General features: G+C 39.7%; 1 protein-coding gene across 2 annotated transcripts in view; it reads right to left on the reverse strand.

The window, feature by feature from the left end:
- IGSF10 (immunoglobulin superfamily member 10) overlaps positions 1 to 20,893 on the reverse strand; it is a 67,465-nt gene that overhangs the window by 40,918 nt on the left and 5,654 nt on the right. For both annotated transcript variants that reach the window (XM_077160780.1, XM_077160779.1), the window contains 2 exons: positions 12,010 to 12,400; positions 93 to 4,442 (listed from right to left, as the gene is read on the reverse strand). In XM_077160780.1, the coding sequence (XP_077016895.1) occupies positions 93 to 4,442; positions 12,010 to 12,400 (4,741 nt within the window). The remainder of the gene's footprint in view (positions 1 to 92; positions 4,443 to 12,009; positions 12,401 to 20,893) is intronic.

Here is a 20,893-nt window from a genome sequence, read left to right on the forward strand (position 1 = left end):
AACTGGTTTTATATTCATTTTTCACGTAACCCTGAAACAATACACAGTATTTTCCTTACTTTTTTGGCTAAACAAGAAACTGTTTCAAATACCTGATGAGACCTTGGACCAGCGGATGGTGGGCAGGGGGTTTCCCACAGCCTCACAGGGAAGAAATGCATCTGAATCAGCTGGAACAGTGAGACTTGCAGCTTTTCCTCCAACTATTTTGGGCTTTTCAAATATATTTCCAGGTAAAAAGTCAAAGAGAAGGGGTTCAGAAGTGGTTAGTTTTCGAACCAGTGTCTTATCAGAGCCATTCTTCCCTGTATTCTCCTGTCCATCCCAACCTGAAGCTTGAGTGGTGTCCCCCGGGAAGCCTGGAGTGGGCAACATACTCACTGCCATTTTTTTGCCTTTTCCAACAATTTCTGGGTATGATCTGTGCCAAAACTGGTTTTCTGGCCAGGGAGAGGGATTCAGTTTAGAACTCTGGGGCTTAACTGTTATTAGTGCTGGCAGAGGAGTAGAGCGTGAATCATCCGAGTAGGTGAAGTGGGTGGTTCCAATGGTGACCTTGGCACTTGAATGAACCATGGGAGGTGCTGTAAACTCTGCTGCTAATTGGTGTGGATGAGCACTGTGCACTGACGACTCAGGCATCCTGATCACTTTATTTGCCGTCATCCTGAAGATGGGAGTTGCCACGTTGTCTGTAACTGCACTTTGAGTTAATGGAGGGGAGGTGGGAATTGGCATTCCAGTGGCACTGCTGCCCAGGAATGGTGGCACAGTTGAGTGTCTTGTGATTGTTTGCCTAGTGGTAGAACTCTGGTGTGGTTGTCTGGACAAAATTGTTTCAGAAGCAGTTGTATTCCTCAAAACCTGAGTATTTTCTTGGGGTAGTTCTTCAATTGCATCTCTCACATGAAGAGTTCTTGAAAGGAGACCAATTGTGCTTGAAATCCCTGTTGTATTTTCTAGGGGAGAATGAGTGTAAGCAACCACACTGGGCTTGAATGAAGTTTTGACTGATGTCAGAGCAAGAGGGATCATCGTGGTGGACGTAGTAAAGCCCAGACTCTGACTTGGAGAGATATTTGGGTGATTCCCACTCTTCTGAGACTCTTGGCTTTGCATTTTTTGCATTCCAGGACTGGCTGTTAGGATTTTATTGATAGATGCAGAGGCAGTGGAAGGAGATGTCAGTGGGGCCATTTGCATTGAGGGGAAACTCATCATATTTGGTTCTTTGTTTGTGACACTAGCAAGTGTAGAATAAAGGGGTGAGAAGGGCATCTCCTTCAGCATTGGGAGACTTCCAGGACTGTGACTTTCGACAGTATTGTACTGAGTTGTTGCCAATGTTACAGATGGAATTTGCATTACACTTGCTGAGAGTGTTGTGAAACCAAAGGGGGAAACTTTATCGGTGGGTAAAATAGGAGATGTTTTAGGAAGCCCAGTAGATATGCTTTTCTGTGCACCAGACTTACGCTGACTTTTAAACCTCTCTCTAAGGATACGGCTGTTTACAAAGATTCGATGCCAGGGAATTTTCCGTCTTGAAAATCTTGCCATGGTTATAGTACTAGGTGTGGATGACTTGGTGATGGGACCTGAAAGTGGTGATGTCAACATTAAGCCTCTTTTAGTTTCAGTGGTACCAGACACATTAGGGTAGCCAACATTCATTAAATGAGATTTTTCCGCATATATGGATGTTGGGGCATGAGTCATGATTGTACTAGTTGGAGTCACTTGGGTACTTTCAGCATTGACATATTTAATTGTGGGGGTTGGTTTCTCAAAATCTATATTTGGTTTGTTCTCAAATGGAAATGATGGATTCTGGAGTAGAGTTGTAGACTCTTCTGACATGATTCCTGAAATGTCAGCTTTAGGGAGGTTGGCAGGGGAAGAACTTGGAAAAGACAATGCTGCTATAGCAGTGGTAAGCAGCTGTCTGGGAGAACAGGATGGGCACATCACATTGGGCTCTGTGGAAGAAAGAACAGTAGTGCTTCCTTCAGAAGAACCTCTGAACTTTGGTTTCACAAAGCCGTATCTATGCCTTCGGAGATCTGGAGTTCTATACGGGTTGATAATTCGCCCCCTGCCCCAAATTTTCCTCCACCTCTCAAAGCGTCTGGAGAGTATATTGTTAGCTGTACCATTTCTAGGAATCTTTGCCTGAGAATGAGCAGCCGTGTGTGGACCTGAAGGGAGCTTGGAAGTGCTAAGCTTTTGAGTAGTGTGAGAATCAAGGTGATCGCTTCGATGTTCGCTGACTGCTGTTACAGATGTCTGGTGACCATTCACAGTATTTACTGACTCTAAGAATGTATCAGCTTTGCTACTAGCACTGCTAAGATTTGGGATATTGATATCTTTGATTACAGGCCCCACTGTTATTGAAAGAACATTTTGGAAATACTCTCTTCTTCTCCCCATCTGGTCAGCATCCTGAAGTTCAGTTGCTTGAGACTGTAGAGAAGAAATAGTAGGTGAATTTCGGTTACTTGTGCCTTGCATTTTGCTTGATGTGGTTGGACTTATTTTCATTGGCATGGCTGTAGTTTTAATAGAAGTTGAGAAGTTGAAAGGTATAGATTTTTCAGATGGTAGTATTTGAAGACTCAGCACTGGGGAAATTTCAGTGCCAGACATTATGTTTGCTACAGGATTATCAGATACTGTTCTGGAACCAGCAGCCACTGTCACTCCTGGAAAATTCAGAGCTTTAGTTGCCAAGATGTTAAATTCCTCATCCGGAAGGAGTACACCTGAAGATTCTTCTTCTTTACCAGATAGTTTCGGGAGTTGGGTGGCCAGTGGAGTCGGCCTGACGGTGGAATTTACTTGTTTCTCTGGTGCAGCATTCTTTTTAGCTTTCTCCAAAAGTGCTGCCCAGTGTCGTGGGTCAATTTTCCGGGCTGGCGGAGGGAACTGCCTCCTATACTCCCTAAAATGTCGACTGGTTGAGTCTCCATAACGCCGGTGTGTTAACTCCCTATTATTGTGTGTGTTATTTGTGTTTGAGATTTGTTTTCCTACCTCACTCCCTTTCAGAGCAGAAGTAGGGAGTGGGGTAGCTGGTGGTTCCTTATGATGAGCAAAGAGACTGGGTTCATCAGAACCAGAGCCATCTGTTTCTCCATCATGCTCTGTTGGTCTTTGTCCTTTTGTCTTGACTGAAACCTGGAAAATCAAAATATCAACCCCTGATGGGTTGGCTGCTATGCAATGATAATGACCCTGGTCATTTAGGGTGACCTGTAGTAATCTTAATGTGCCATTGTCAAGAATGTGCTTGTCTCTAGAGGACTGATAGAGCACAGTATTTCCTGGAAGAATCCAGCTAACAGAGGCATCTGGGATACCAGTAGAATGGCAGGGAAGGTCCAGCGTTTCACCAAAGAAAACTGTGTGATGAGCTCCATTTTCATGATAGGCTCCTAGGTAGGGATCTACCACAGTTATCCTATAGGTGAGAATATCTGCATCATAGTAATTGGTGCTAATGCAGTGGTATATGCCTGTGTCAAAACTATCAGCCATCTGGAGTTCCAGTTTTCCACTTTTGTCTATTAGAATCCGTCCATCGTCACTAACATAAGGGGCTCTCACTTTACTCCCATCAGCTAGAAGCCACTCGAGATGAGGAGTGGGGTCTCCTTGGCCTGGGCAGCCCAACTCAATAGTCCCACCAACCAAAACAGTGCATTCCTGCTTAGTATTGTTATCCCTGGAAATCATGGTCCATTTGTGTCTCACTGGCCTCATCTCTGCCTTTGGTAAAGTCACTTGAGCATCACTTGAGTACTGGATCTGCAATGTACTGAGTGTGGTGGCAGATCTGTTTAGCTGCAAGGAAACATGGTCCTGCATTAACCAAGAGGGTTCTGCTCTGAGGTGAGCCTCTACATTGGTAAAAATGCCATCATCTTCGGGAGCCACCTGTTTATATTTGTAACAGAGCTGTGATGTTTCATTGAGCAAGTGGCTCCTTTCTAGGATCAGAGGAGAATCGCTGTACAAAGCCAGGACTTGCCACACTGACTGAATGTGACTGTCATCTATGTTACACACCAGAACTGTAGAAAATGATGTATTTAGCATAATGTAGCCTTTTTCTTCAGTGAATGACATGGATGATGTCCTTGAGGGTCTCTGGATATTGCATACCACCTTAGCTTCATTTCCAGACTGGTCCGTCATATTCAAAGTGAGGGAGCCAAGGGGCACCATGAAATCTTGGGGAGAGACAGAGGCAGACTCGCTGTCTTCCAGAATAGGCAGGCTCTTCACTTTCAGGGATGGGTCAATGGTTGGCTTCGTACACAGGAAAGCTGCAGCTGGGGCCATGGCCAAAGGCTTGCCTTTAGACATCCTGGGGTTCACACAGAGGGGACACTGCTGAGAGGTGGAGGTACTTCTGTCTTTTTTACATTTTATTACATCTAGGGAAAAAATTACAATTGAATTACTGGTTATGACTTCTAATGTTGGAACGTTTTGAAGAAGTAGATTTTGCTAGAATTTGAATCAACAATTTGGACATTAAGTGTTCAAAAGAAAGTATTTTATATTTTTCTGTCTTTGATTTCTAAAAAGCATACTGTGTGGGCGGGCCACGGTGGCTCAGCAGGCAAGAATGCTTGCCTGCCATGCTAGAGGACCCGGGTTCGATTCCTGGTGACTGCCCATGTAAAAAAAAAAAAAAATACCGTGTGCATACCTTGCTAAAAATAATCTCTGTTGGAACAAGAGTCTTTCCTATGTTCACTGCTGTCTTTCCTATGCCTAGAAAGTGCTTAATATATATTTGGTACTCAGTAAACATAAGTTGAATGAGTTGTTTCTTTATGGAGAGAAGTAAAGTGGTATATTTATGTTTGTTACTTTACATTAACAGTGTAGCTCTTTTTCCTTATTTTAATGTTAAAGACAGTCATAGAACTTCATTCTCCTTTAAAAGATAATCTGTTCAATAAATGATGGTTTATAGATAATCCTTCAATGTTACCATTCTTTCCATTACCTTAAAGGGAAATAATTTTTATAGTTGATCATAATCACATGCACATTTACAATTATATTCCAGGTAGCATAACAACACAGCCAACAGATCATCTCTCATTTTGTTAATAACATTGCAAAGTTAAATTAATTGAAATTGTTTGGAATGCCTATGTAATTTCCAAAGATAGAACTATATTCTCAGATTGAATTGTGTCCCTCCAAAAGACATGTTCAAGTCCTGACCACCCCCCCCCCAGTCCTGTGAAAGTGGATTTATTTTAAATAGGGTCTTTAAAGATGTTATTAGTTAAGATGAAGCCAAACTGGATTAGGGTAGGTTTTAATCCAATATGACCGGTGTCCTCATAAGCACAGAAAAATTGGACATAATAAGACAGAGACATAGAGACTGAGATGGGGGGGGAAGGGAGAGAGGGGGAGGGGGGAGAAGGGGGGAAGGGAGGAGGAGGGGGAGAGAGAGAGACAGCCGTATGACGGAGGCAGAGATTGAGTTCTGCTACAATGCAATGGATTGCCAGTCACACACCAGAAGGTAGGAGAGAAACATGGGACAGATTCTTCCCTTTAAGAGGAAGCAGAGTCCTGCTGATGCCTTTCATTTCAGATTTCTAGACTTCAGAACCACCAGATAATAAAGTCTTGTTGTTTAAGCCACCTAGTCTGTGATTCATTGTTACAGAAGCTTGGCGAGCAAAGACAGACATATTCTTTTTTAAAATTATTATTTTTTAAAATAACATAGATGCTTTACTTGGTTATGGTGACAAATGATCATGATAAATTCCTCTTTATTTTCTTTTTTAAAAATTGTAATTAAAAATTTTTTTTAAAACATAACATACAAACACAAACATTCTTACCATATGATCACTCCATTCTTGGTATATACTCAATAACTCACAATATCATCACATAATTGTATATTCTTCACCATGAGCATTTCTTAGAACATATGCATCAATTCAGAAAAAGAAATAAAAAGAAAAAAGGAAAAAACTCATACACACCATACTCCTTACCCCTCCCTCACATTGACTGCTCATATTTCCATCTACCCAATATATTTTAGCCTTTGTTTCCCCTATTTTTTCTATACCCCTTACCCCTCCCTTTCATTGATCACTAGCATTTCAAACTACTAAATTTAACATCTGTTCCCCTTATTTATTTATTTTTATTCCATATGTTTTGCTCATCTGTCCATAAGGTAGATAAAAGGAGCATCAGACACAAGTTTTTCACAATCACACAGTCACACTGTGAAAACTATGTCATTATACAATTATCTTCAAGAAACATGGTTACCGGAGCACAGCTGTACATTTTCAGGCACTTCCCCCCAGCCTCTCCATTACACCTTAACTAAAAAGGTGATATTATTTGATCTATTTTCTATTTCTGATGATCAGCCCAGGTAGATGAGACCCAATAATAATAATAATAATAATAATAAGATACAGGAAACTCTGCAATGTTACTACAAGACAAGGGGAGACAATGGAGATGAGGAATCCCATCTGCTTGCACTGCTACAGGACCACACTCGAGGCCTTCTTCCAATACCTTTGGGCGTTGCTCTATGCCAGGCCCCAGAAACCATCCGAATCCTCATGAAATTCAAAGTTCTGTGAGTGAGGCAGGCAAGAAAATGGGAAATTACAAGTTCTGAGATTCAGGGAATCACCAGGAGGGGTACCCAGACCAGACTTTGGGGGAGAGAGAGTACAGAAAACTTCTAGGGAGGAGTAAATGCATGGTCAAAAATGGGAAGGGTAGTCCTGGAGAGACATTTTCTTTTTTGCATTGTACTACACCCAGGAAAAACCAAAACTGAATTATGTACTTAGCTGGTTTCATGGAATGTCTCCTCTGTGACTAGTGCATGCTCATTCTCTAATCCTCAGAACAACCTGCTGAAGTAGAACTATTTCCTCTAAGAGAGGTGTCCAACACAAATCAACACAGGGAACACATGGCAGAGCCCCAGCTGTCTGATTCCAGAGTCTAGGGTATTATACTGTGGGTGCCTCAATGGAGTTATATTTTAATGTGAAAAAGCATTAGTAAGGGGGACATTAGGCCTTTTGGGAGAGGTGTGAAGGTTTACAGGGAGAAGGAGGAGGTGAGGCTCAAGTAACTACGGCTCAGACTGTGAAGGTCTTTATGTGCTACACAGAAGAACTTCAGTTTTATTTTCTCCTGGTGGGTGGTAGCTACCCATTAAAAAGGGAATGGACTCATCATATCTGAATTTGAGAAATGTCACCACCTCTGTGAAGCCTGCCCAGATTCCAGTAGAACAATTGTTCTGACCTTTATGCACCCACAGGGCGTTTTCCATACTATCGAAAGAATGTCTTCTAAATTTTCTTTGTATATGTCTGAGAATTCCTCTAAAGCAGGGACTTGAATTTCCCTGTATTCCTTGTACAATTCATAATATATAGCAGGTGGTCAACGAATGAATGAATGAGGTTTACAAACTCAAATACTTGTAGAAAGAGGTTAGCTATGAACTAGCAAAATCTATGTCTGAAGGGTAATACAGTGGTTTAACAGTGGTTAAGTACATGGATTATGGGGTAGTCTGCCAGCTTTCAAATTCCTCCTCTATTGCTTACTATCTGTGTCATCTTGGGTGAAATATTTTCTCATCTGTGAAATGCAGACAACAATATTATTACAGTATTACCTACCCGCAGGATTATTTTGAGGATTAAATTAGAAATGCTTAGAAGAATGCCTGATTCTAAGACTGTATTTTTCCACACTTATATATAAATCAGGATGGATCCTACAACTGAAAAGGTTTTACAGTAGTAGCAGCTGGTTGGTTGGCAGTCTTGATGTAGCTGTCATTGCTTGTGCGTGTATAAATGTTGCCATAGCTATTTATATTGTTTTTTTCCAACTGAGGTACATGTGTTGTTGGTACTAGAAGTATTAAATTTGCCTCTTAAAATGCCAATATGAGATTACACTATGGCTTGGCATTAAAAGAAGTTATTATGTATATATGAAGGCATGGAAACAAAGCAGCGGGAAATAAATTTAATATTTATAAAACAAATATTTGTCAGAGAAATGGCTGCCAATCTGTATTTTATAGGACAGCATCAACAAGAGTTTCATGGGATCTAAGAAGGGAAGATACCATAAGTAGATGAGGCTGTTATATTTGATTATTGAGATATGTGCAAAAGGACCACCTATCATGCACTAAGTGAGGCAAATGAACACACATGAAGCTATCAACTCCCTCGGAATAGATGAAAAAAAAATTTCAAAGCATAATAGGTTGACATGACTGATTCAAGTATCTTACAAAATATATTGCTGCTTAGGCATGACTGAAGTGTCTGAGCCCTAATGAATTAGTCTAATTATTTGACCAGATATATATTTGACCACATCTATCTATGTATCTCCAGTATCCAGATAGACAGATATAGATATCTATATAGATATATTAGGAGCCATTATTAAGACGATAGGTGTCTAGTGGTTATTTAATTGATGGAAGTTTAGTTTAACAAATAGTATTCAGTACTTATGTTCTATGCATATTCTAAGGGGTAGGGATAGAAAACTTGACATAGGAAAGGCAACAGATATCTAATAAATAGAATAAAATGTTATCCATTAAACAATGGAAGTGTAGGGCAAACTACAGCAGTGGTAAAATGACCAATTCCCACAGGGTAGGGGTAGATGGAAGGGATCCAGCCTCTCAGAAGGGGCAGTGCTGAGCAGAGTTTGCTGGCTGGGAGCTGACTAGAACCAGAAGGGACGTGCCCCAGGCAGAGGAAGGGCAGGTTAGAGAGGCTGTGATGTGTCAGGAAGTCACTCAAAGTTGTCAGAGCAAAACTTGCCTGCAAGGCTAGGATGGGAGAGGGCTGAGGGTTGGAGAGGGAGGAATGAGGCTGAGGATGAAGAAGGAACGTGCCAGGAGGACCTGGCATGCAGGACTAGGAAGCACTTGCTTTATTAAGTCCAGGGGTAAATAAGCTGTTTACATAGATGGCCAGAGAGAAAGATTTTATATTTTGCAGACCATAAAATGTCAAATGCAACTATTAACTCTGCCATTGTAGTACCAGAGCAGCAAGGACAATATGGGGAAAAAAAATGGGCCTGGCTGTAGTCCAACAAAACTATTTACAAAAGAGGGTTGAGGGCTGGGAGCCATAATTTGTCAATTCCTAGGCTCAGGCAATGTCTTAAAAATTCTTCTGCACATAAAATAACTGGGTGGCATATTCCACTTGAAGAAATGTTAGCAGCTGGCAATATACCTTAGCCTGATTTAATGACCAGACCACATAATTGGCACAATGGTAAGTGGGTCTGACACTTGTAGGAACATGCACAGGACCCCTCTCTCTCTGGGCATGCACTTCTCTCCGCCTGCACATCATCTTCAGTCTTCTTTATTCACTGCTACAATTTCTCAGAGAAGCTGCCTTTATTTGCTCACCACCTTCTCCCTTCTTATTCTCCTGTACTCCATCTACAGACCAGGTGAAAATCCAGCAATTCTTTCTCATTTGCCTCTTGCTTTCCATGGCATCTGAAAAGTCCCAAGAACCCTCCATCCCACCCTGCAGCCTTTCAGATGGCCACTGCATAGCTCAGTCTGAGCTCAGACATTATCCACCATGAGCACTTCCTCACTGAGCTCCTGTTTCATCCCCACTCCAATCCGCCCTCTTCGCTGCTCACAGATGACTCAGCCTCAAAAGCCATCTCATTGTGAGACTCTTTGTTCAAAATATTTCACAGTAGAAACTCCCTTTGCTCCATAAGATAAAGTACAACCATTTTAGCCTGGCATTCAATGCTCCCCACAATTGGGTTCAAAACACCTTGCCAGTCTACAATGGCCCTACAACAGATGAGCTGGGCTGTTTAGTGCCCTCTCCATGCAACGTATCATATCTGCAGCTTTCTTACCACTGCCATATGTACAAAGCAGTTTCTACATCAAAAGGTTTGGGCTTTTGAGTTTCTGTTTCATTGCTTACTAGCTCTGGGATGTGGGGTGGTGATGTAAATAGGGATGACACCTCTTACTTATTTTGTGCTTATTTTGCATCATACTTTATGCTAAGCACTTTGTATGTATTATCTCATTTATCTTTTATAATTATTATCTCCATATTACAGGTAACAAAACTGAGCCATACAGAATCTTAAGTGACTAGCCAGAGGTACCCGATTTTTCTAAACCTGTCTCCTCATCTGTAAATTGGAGATTAGTGTGAGGATTAAATATAAAGCATCTAGCACAGTGCTGATTTAGTACATGTCACCTCCCTGCTCTTATTTCTTACTTCTTTACTATGTGTCTCTTATGCTCCAGGCCAATTCTCCTTTCCAGTTAAGTCAGAAAGAATATTTATTGACTCTGAGTGCTTATTGAACATAAATCTTCAATATAGCTATTTTGATGTTTTTCATTCATAGCTTTATATTTACCTAAAAGACTAAGCTGGAGAGCAAAGTTGCTGTCTGTTGCCTTAAGTGCCTGGCATTTTGCTGTGCACCTCATAATGTTCAACCAAATTTTGTGATTACCTGTTTGACTGATATATTGACTAAAACAGATACACTTGCACATACACACACACACACACTTATATTCATTGAGATCATCTATACCTGTATAGCTATAACTATATATTTTGAAGGAACAGTTTTAAGCCTTTTTTTTTTTTTTTTTTTTTTTTTAAAGAGAGAGGGAGGAAGGGAAGGAAAGACAGAGAGAAGGAAGGAAGGATGGGAGGAAGAAAGGGAAACATCTTTAAACATTTTCTTGTTTTATTATATTTTGTTTGTTTGTTTGTTTTTTACATGGGCTGGGGCCGGGAATTGAACCGAGGTCCTCCGGCATGGCAGGCAAGCACTCTTGCCCGCTGAGCCACCGCGGCCCGCCCAGTTTTAAGCCTTTTCTACTTACTTCAAGTTTCTGACCTCTTGACCCTTTCTTAGCATGCTCTTCAGACATCCTCTCGTCTGTCCTTACAGAGCCATACTATGAGAACGTCTTTGTTCTCCTGCCCACCACGTTCAGGAACATACCTGCCTCTGGGCCATTCATTATCCCTCTGTTTTTTTCCTCCTACTCCCTAAGGAAAATCCCTCTACCTCTGGCTGGATCTCTTATCCTTCAGTCTTCTCAGTTGATTTCCTCTCCTCCAGCAGTATCTTCAACTTCTCCCTCTCCGCAATCTCTTCTCACTTTGAACACACTCAAGTCTTCCACACCTAAAAAGTTCACTGTGGTTTCACATTTCCATCTGGCTGCTACCTTTTCTCCCTCACCTCAAGCCAAACCTCTTCAAAGAGCCAACTCTTTGGAGAGTCCTGCCTGCCTCATGCATCCGTTCTATCTTGGCGGCCCAGGTCCCACTGCTCTTTCTAAGTCAACTAAGGCCCACTTAGATGCTAAAATCAAATGTCGTCTTTTCAGCCATTATCTTATGGACTTAACTGAAATGAAATCACTGTTTAATGGAAATTATTTAATTAGTAGTGTAATTAGGCATTTGTGAATCTCTCTCACAAGACTTTAAGCTCCACGAAGGCAGCTGACCTTCATCTGTCTTGTTCAGTTTTGGGTCCCAAGGTCAGATGCACCCTTGGTTTTCCCAGCACCTAACACAAGGCTTGGGATAGAACTCCAAGAAAATATGCATTGACTGAATGACTGAAAGAGATTAGAAGAGGGAGGGTTTTTCATGGTTCATGAAGAACACATACCCACATTTCTTATTTCTCAATTTTGCCAAAAGCCTGGATAGTTTATCCAAAACAATGAACAATCATTTCATGAATAAGTTAAGAGAATTCATTATCACTGTATTGTTTCCACTTGATTTTTCACTCCAGCTGAATTATGTTAGCCTCTCCACTTACTGATAAAACACCTTCAGGCCAGTTTCCTCTATTTATTTAGAATAAAGAAATAAACAATATAGGTACCTGACTTCTCCTGAATCCACTCAGACAACCATTTTAAGTGGCAGTCACAGGTCCAGGGGTTCCCATGAAGATAAAGGCTTTCCAAGGCAGGCATATAGGAGACCATCTCTTGAGGAAGGGAGGTCAGGAAGTTATCAGACAAGTACAGGTATTTTATGAAAGATGTTTTAAATATCTGGAGATAGCGCAAAGAGACAAATGTATCTGGGTGGAGTTTCGTGAGCTGATTTCCTTCCAAGTGCACCAGTCGGAGAAAGATGAGCCCATTAAAAACTTCTGGGTTTATAAACTCAATATTGTTGTGGTCCATATGTAACCGTGTCAAGCTCCTGAGGCCATAAAAAGTATCCTTCTGAAGTTTACGGACTTTGTTATAACTCATTTTTAAGACCTAAGAATGTAAAGAGGAATACAATTGTTTTGTCAAGAAAATTGTCACAAAAGGAAAAAAAAGTATGCCAATGATAAAACATACATTGAGATTAAACCAATGCAATTTGTGCAACTTTTCGGATCCTAATTCAAACAAATCAGTAGCAAATTAAATATGAGAATATCAGGGAAATTATACCACTTATAAACATTTGATCATATTAAGGAATTGTTAAATTTTTAGGGTATAATAATGGTAATGTGAGTTGTTTTATAAAAGATTCTGTAACTTGGAGGTATTTGCAGTTGAAACATGATATCTTGAATTTGTTTGAAAACAATCCAGTGGAGTAGAAAAATAGGGTGGGAGTGCTGATGGATCAAGATCTGTCAGGCGTGGATAAATACTGAAGCTGCGTGATGATACATTTGGTTTCATTAAACTATTCTCTCCACTTTTGTATATGTTCACATTTTCCATAACAAAAGGTTTTTAAAAAGAAATTTTGATATTTCAAGCAAATTTAAGATTTCCTGAGCTTGAATTTTTCATAAAAAAGAATATCAATATATCGATACTTACTTTTTCACATCCATAACAGCTTATACTATGCTATAAAATTCACCTTTTTTTTTTATTAATTAAAAAAAGAATTAACAAAACAATTAGAAATCATTCCAATCTACATGTACAATCAGTAATTCTTAATAACATCACATAGTTGCATATTCATCATTTCTTAGTACATTTGCATCGATTTAGAAAAAGAAATAAAAAGACAACAGAATAAGAATTAAAACAATAATAGAAAGAAAAAAAACAAAAAAAACAAAAACAAAAAACCTATACCTCACATGCAGCTTCATTCAGTGTTTTAACATAATTGCATTACAATTGGGTAGTATTGTGCTGTCCATTTCTGAGTTTTTATATCCAGTCCCGTTGTACAGTCTGTATCCCTTCATCTCCAATTATCCCTTCTCTTTTTTTTTTTTTTTTTAATTAACGGAAAAAAAGAAATTAACCCAACATTTAGAGATCATACCATTCTACACATGCAATCATTAATTCTTAACATCATCACATAGATGCATGATCATCATTTCTTAGTACATTTGCATTGGTTTAGAAGAACTAGCAACATAACCGAAAAAGATATTGAATGTTAATATAGAGAAAAAAATAAAAGTAATAATAGTAAAATCAAAACAAAACAACACAAAACAAAACAAAAACCTATAGCTCAGATGCAGCTTCATTCAGTGTTTTAACATGATTACTTTACAATTAGGTATTATTGTGCTGTCCATTTTTGAGTTTTTGTATCTAGTCCTGTTGCACAGTCTGTATCCCTTCAGCTTCAATTACCCATTATCTTACCCTGTTTCTAACTCCTGCTGAACTCTGTTACCAATGACATATTTCAAGTTTATTCTCAAATGTCCGTTCACATCAGTGGGACCATACAGTATTTGTCCTTTAGTTTTTGGCTGGATTCACTCAGCATAATATTCTCTAGGTCCATCCATGTTATTACATGGTTCATAAGTTTATCTTGTCTTAAAGCTGCATAATATTCCATCGTATGTATATACCACAGTTTGTTTAGCCACTCTTCTGTTGATGGAGATTTTGGCTGTTTCCATCTCTTTGCAATTGTAAATAATGCTGCTATAAACATTGGTGTGCAAATGTCCGTTTGTGTCTTTGCCCTTAAGTCCTTTGAGTAGATACCTAGCAATGGTATTGCTGGGTTATATGGCAGTTCTATATTCAGCTTTTTGAGGAACCGCCAAACTGCCTTCCACAGTGGTTGCACCATTTGACATTCTTACCAACAGTGGATAAGTGTGCCTCTTTCTCCGCATCCTCTCCAGCACTTGTCATTTTCTGTTTTGTTGATAATGGCCATTCTGGTGGGTGTGAGATGATATCTCATTGTGGTTTTGATTTGCATTTCTCTAATGGCCAGGGACATTGAGCATCTCTTCATGTGCCTCTTGGCCATCCGTATTTCCTCTTCTGAGAGGTGTCTGTTCAAGTCTTTTTCCCATTTTGTAATTGGGTTGGCTGTCTTTTTGTTGTTGAGATGAAAAATCTCTTTATAAATTCTGGATACTAGACCTTTATCTGATATATCATTTCCAAATATTGTCTCCCATTGTGAAGGCTGTCTTTCTACTTTCTTGATGAAGTTCTTTGATGCACAAATGTGTTTAATTTTGAGGAGTTCCCATTTATTTATTTCCTTCTTCAGTGCTCTTGCTTTAGGTTTAAGGTCCATAAAACCGCCGCCAGTTGTAAGATCCATAAGATATCTCCCAACATTTTCCTCTAACTGTTTTATGGTCTTAGACCTAATGTTTAGATCTTTGATCCATTTTGAGTTAACTTTTGTATAGGGTGTGAGAGATGGGTCTTCTTTCATTCTTTTGCATATGGATATCCAGTTCTCTAGGCACCATTTATTGAAGAGACTGCTCTGTCCCAGGTGAGTTGGCTTGACTGCCTTATCAAAGATCAAATGTCCATAGATGAGAGGGTCTATATCTGAGCACTCTATTCGATTCCATTGGTCGATATATCTATCTTTATGCCAATACCATGCTGTTTTGACCACTGTGGCTTCATAATATGCCTTAAAGTCAGGTAGCGCGAGACCTCCAGCTTCGTTTTTTTTCCTCAAGATGTTTTTAGCAATTCGGGGCACCCTGCCCTTCCAGATAAATTTGCTTATTGGTTTTTCTATTTCTGAAAAATAAGTTGTTGGGATTTTGATTGGTATTGCATTGAATCTGTAAATCAATTTAGGTAGGATTGACATCTTAACTATATTTAGTCTTCCAATCCATGAACACGGTATGCCCTTCCATCTATTTAGGTCTTCTGTGATTTCTTTTAGCAGTTTTTTGTAGTTTTCTTTATATAGGTTTTTTGTCTCTTTAGTTAAATTTATTCCTAGGTATTTTATTCTTTTAGTTGCAATTGTAAATGGGATTCGTTTCTTGATTTCCCCCTCAGCTTGTTCATTACTAGTGTATAGAAATGCTACAGATTTTTGAATGTTGATCTTGTAACCTGCTACTTTGCTGTACTCATTTATTAGCTCTAGTAGTTTTGTTGTGGATTTTTCCGGGTTTTCGACGTATAGTATCATATCGTCTGCAAACAGTGATAGTTTTACTTCTTCCTTTCCAATTTTGATGCCTTGTATTTCTTTTTCTTGTCTAATTGCTTTGGCTAGAACTTCCAACACAATGTTGAATAATAGTGGTGATAGTGGACATCCTTGTCTTGTTCCTGATCTTAGGGGGAAAGTTTTCAATTTTTCCCCATTGAGGATGATATTAGCTGTGGGTTTTTCATATATTCCCTCTATCATTTTAAGGAAGTTCCCTTGTATTCCTATCTTTTGAAGTGTTTTCAACAGGAAAGGATGTTGAATCTTGTCGAATGCCTTCTCTGCATCAATTGAGATGATCATGTGATTTTTCTGCTTTGATTTGTTGATATGGTGTATTACATTAATTGATTTTCTTATGTTGAACCATCCTTGCATACCTGGGATGAATCCTACTTGGTCATGATGTATAATTCTTTTAATGTGCTGTTGGATACGATTTGCTAGAATTTTATTGAGGATTTTTGCATCTGTATTCATTAGAGAGATTGGTCTGTAGTTTTCTTTTTTTGTAATATCTTTGCCTGGTTTTGGTATGAGGGTGATGTTGGCTTCATAGAATGAATTAGGTAGTTTTCCCTCCACTTCGATTTTTTTGAAGAGTTTGAAGAGAATTGGTACTAATTCTTTCTGGAACGTTTGGTAGAATTCACATGTGAAGCCATCTGGTCCTGGACTTTTCTTTTTAGGAAGCTTTTGAATGACTAATTCAATTTCTTTACTTGTGATTGGTTTGTTGAGGTCATCTATGTCTTCTTGAGTCAAAGTTGGTTGTTCATGTCTTTCCAGGAACCCGTCCATTTCCTCTAAATTGTTGTATTTATTAGCGTAAAGTTGTTCATAGTATCCTGTTATTACCTCCTTTATTTCTGTGAGGTCAGTAGTTATGTCTCCTCTTCCATTTCTGATCTTATTTATTTGCATCCTCTCTCTTCTTCTTTTTGTCAATCTTGCTAAGGGCCCATCAATCTTATTGATTTTCTCATAGAACCAACTTCTGGCCTTATTGATTTTCTCTATTGTTTTCATGTTTTCAATTTCATTTATTTGTGCTCTAATCTTTGTTATTTCTTTCCTTTTGCTTGCTTTGGGGTTAGCTTGCTGTTCTTTCTCCAGTTCTTCCAAATGGATAGTTAATTCCTGAATTTTTGCCTTTTCTTCTTTTCTGATATAGGCATTTAGAGCAATAAATTTCCCTCTTAGCACTGCCTTTGCTGCGTCCCATAAGTTTTGATATGTTGTGTTTTCATTTTCATTTGCCTCGAGGTATTTGCTAATTTCCCTTGCAATTTCTTCTTTGACCCAGTCGTTGTTTAGGAGTGTGTTGTTGAGCCTCCACGTATTTGTGAATTTTCTGGCACTCTGCCTATTATTGATTTCCAACATCATTCCTTTATGGTCCGAGAAAGTGTTGTGTAAGATTTCAATCTTTTTAAATTTGTTAAGACTTGCTTTGTGACCCAGCATATGGTCTATCTTTGAGAATGATCCATGAGCACTTGAGAAAAAGGTGTATCCTGCTGTTGTGGGATGTAATGTCCTATAAATGTCTATTAAGTCTAGTTCATTTATAGTAATATTCAGATTCTCTATTTCTTTGTTGATCCTCTGTCTAGATGTTCTGTCCCTTGATGAGAGTGGTGAGTTGAAGTCTCCAACTATTATGGTATATGAGTCTATTTCCCTTTTCAATGTTTGCAGTATATTCCTCACGTATTTTGGGGCATTCTGATTCGGTGCGTAAATATTTATGATTGTTATGTCTTCTTGTTTAATTGTTCCTTTTATTAGTATATAGTGTCCTTCTTTGTCTCTTTTAACTGTTTTACATTTGAAGTCTAATTTATTGGATATTAGTATAGCCACTCCTGCTCTTTTCTGGTGTTATTTGCATGAAATATCTTTTCCCAACCTTTCACTTTCAACCTATGTTTATCTTTGGGTCTAAGATGTGTTTCCTGTAGACAGCATATAGAAGGATCCTGTTTTTTAATCCATTCTGCCAATCTATGTCTTTTGATTGGGGAATTCAGTCCATTGACATTTAGTGTTATTACTGTTTGGATAATATTTTCCTCTAACATTTTGCCTTTTGTATTATATATATCATATCTGATTTTCCTTCTTTCTACACTCTTTTCCATATCTCTCTCTTCTGTCTTTTTGTATCTGACTCTAGTGCTCCCTTTAGTATTTCTTGCAGAGCTGGTCTCTTGGTCACAAATTCTTTCAGTGACTTTTTGTCTGAGAATGTTTTAATTTCTCCCTCATTTTTGAAGGATAATTTTGCTGGATATAGGAGTCTTGGTTGGCAGTTTTTCTCTTTTAGTATTTTAAATATATCATCCCACTGTCTTCTAGCTTCCATGGTTTCTGCTGAGAAATCTACACAAAATCTTATTGGGTTTCCCTTGTATGTAATGGATTGTTTTTCTCTTGCTGCTTTCAAGATCCTCTCTTTCTCTTTGACCTCTGACATTCTAACTAGTAAGTGTCTTGGAGAACGCCTATTTGGGTCTAATCTCTTTGGGGTGCGCTGCACTTCTTGGATCTGTAATTTTAGGTCTTTCATAAGAGTTGGGAAATTTTCAGTGATAATTTCTTCCATTAGTTTTTCTCCTCCTTTTCCCTTCTCTTCTCCTTCTGGGACACCCACAACACGTATATTTGTGCGGTTCATATTGTCCTTGAGTTCCCTGATACCCTGTTCAAATTTTTCCATTCTTTTCCCTATAGTTTCTGTTTCTTTTTGGAATTCAGATGTTCCATCCTCCAAATCACTAATTCTATCTTCTGTCTCTTTAAATCTATCATTGTAGCTATCCATTATTTTTTCTATGTTTGCTACTTTATCCTTCACTTCCATAAGTTCTGTGATTTGTTTTTTCAGTTTTTCTATTTCTTCTTTATGTTCAGCCCATGTCCTCTTCATGTCCTCCCTCAATTTATCGATTTCATTTTTGAAGAGGTTTTCCATTTCTGTTCGTATATTCAGCATTAGTTGTCTCAGCTCTTGTGTCTCATTTGAGCTATTGGTTTGTTCCTTTGACTGAGCCATATTCTCAATCTTTTGAGCGTGGACAGTTATCTTCTGCTGCTGGCATCTGGGCATTTATTCAGATTTCTCTTGGTGTTGGACCCAGCAAGGTTGTAATATTTTTCTGTGAAATCTCTGGGTTCTGTTTTTCTTATCCTGCCCAGTAGGTGGCGCTCGTGGCACCCGTTTGTCTGCGGGTCCCACCAGTAAAAGGTGCTGTGGGACCTTAAACTTTGGAAAACTCTCGCCGTCCTGGGGGTTCGCTAGCCGAAGCGGCTTGAGCCGGCCCGGGGTCCGAACGCAGGGAGGGTTGCTGGTCGCCGCAGCCAGGGAAAGAGCCCGTCTGAATTTCCTAGTCGGCCCTGGGCAACAAGCGTGGCGGGAGGGCGCCAGCGGCAGCGGCCCGCCCGAGAGAGTGCACGTTCCCCGGGAGTCACGGGTTTGGAAGGGGCCTCCCCCACCCGTCACCGTTCTCCGCGGCCTGGGGGTTTCCGATCCAATTCTCTCAGTTGGTCCGGGGGCTGCGCGTGGTGTGGGCGCCAGCCGTCTTTGTTTCAGGGGACCGCCTCTCCAATTCTCCCAGCCGGCCCGGGAAGGGGGAAGGGAGTAACTCCGGCCGCTTGCCACCCCGCCCGGTAAGGCCCGCGCGCCTCGGCGATCTCACCCGAGCTGCTTCTCTCAGCCAGCCAGCCGTTCCAGGATGGGGTACGCTGTCTTTTTTATCTCTGTTGTGGCTTTGGGCGCTTTCTGTATCGTTTCTACTCCCCTAGTAGGTGTCCTGGAGAAGAAACTAAGATCCGCGCGTCTTACTAAGCCGCCATCTTCCAGGAAGTCCCCCCAAAATTCACCTTTTTAAAGTGTATGATTCAGTGGATTTTAGCATATTCACGGAATAGTGTAACTATTCCACTAACTAATTTTAGAAAACTTTCATCAGTCCTATACAACCACTATTCTACTTTTTGTTTCTATGGATTTGCCCATTCCAGCCACTTCATGTAAACAGAATCACACAATAAGTGGTATTTTGTGTCTGATTTCTTTCATTTACCATAAGAATAACTTTTCAAGAGTCACCCATGTTGCAGGATCTATCTGTACTTCATTCCTTTTTATTGCCAAATAAATTTATGTACACATTTATGTATAAATTTAACCATTTATGTACAAACCACATATTCTTTATCCACAAGTTGATGGGCATTTTAGTTGTTTTCACTTTGGGGCCATTACGAATAATATGATTTTAATTGATTATGAGTAGAAATTAAAGTAATGACTTTTGAATATTAAGAAGTGGTTCGGTATTCCTCAATTCGCTCTCCAATTACTAGTCGAACACACCCTTTCACCAAAGAAGAAAAGAAAAAGAAATGCTAGTTTAAAGGTTGATTTCTCATAGTATTTTTCTGATTTGGCCAAAAACTGTCATCTCTGTTGAGGATGCTTTTCTGGAATGCCAAGTTTGCCAATAATTGAGTTAAGAAAATTAAATTGACATCATAGAAGAGTTTTGCCCCAAATGTTACCTAAGAGTCTTTACTGGTTTGAAACTGTTATGTACCCCTAAAAAAGTCATGCATTCTTTCCTAAGCCATCCTTGTGGATTAGACCTATTGTTTAGGGTGGAAACTTGGACTACGTGGTTTCTATGGAGAAGTGATACACCCAGTTATGGGTGTGACCTTTTGACTAGATGGAGAGGTGACTTCACCCATTCAAGATGGGTCTTGATTAGTTTACTAGAGTCCTTTAAAAGGGAGACATTTTGGGAAAGTACAGTTGCTTCAGAGCTGACAGAGACACGGATGTTTGGAGGCCCAGGAGATGCCAGGGGCTGAGAGAGCTGGCAAAAGCTAGACAGGAACCAGAGCTGACAAAGGTGCAGACATTTGGAGATGTAAGGAGTGCTGACTCAGCAAGCAGATGCCCAGACATGGACATGTAGAGATGCAAAGCCCAGCAGATGTTCCCATGTACCTTCTGAGCAGGCCAGAATCCAGAGTTTTATCCGGGAGAAGCTCAGTAAAGGCTCACAGATGCTTAGAGAAGAAGCCACTGGAATCAGAAACTTGAAGTAATGGAACTGGGAGCAAGGACCAGCAGATACCAGCCACATGCCTTCCCATGTGACAGGCATTGGCCTTTCTTTGGAGTTGATGTATCTTTCTAAGGACAACTTAGTTTGGACATTTTTAAGGCTTCAGAATGGTAATTTAATAAATCCCCTTTATTAAAGCCATTCTATTTCTGGTATATTGCTTTCCAGCAGCATTAGCAAACTAAAACAGAA

Source organism: Tamandua tetradactyla, chromosome 5 (assembly GCF_023851605.1).
Source record: "Tamandua tetradactyla isolate mTamTet1 chromosome 5, mTamTet1.pri, whole genome shotgun sequence".
Taxonomy (NCBI): Eukaryota; Metazoa; Chordata; class Mammalia; order Pilosa; family Myrmecophagidae; genus Tamandua; species Tamandua tetradactyla.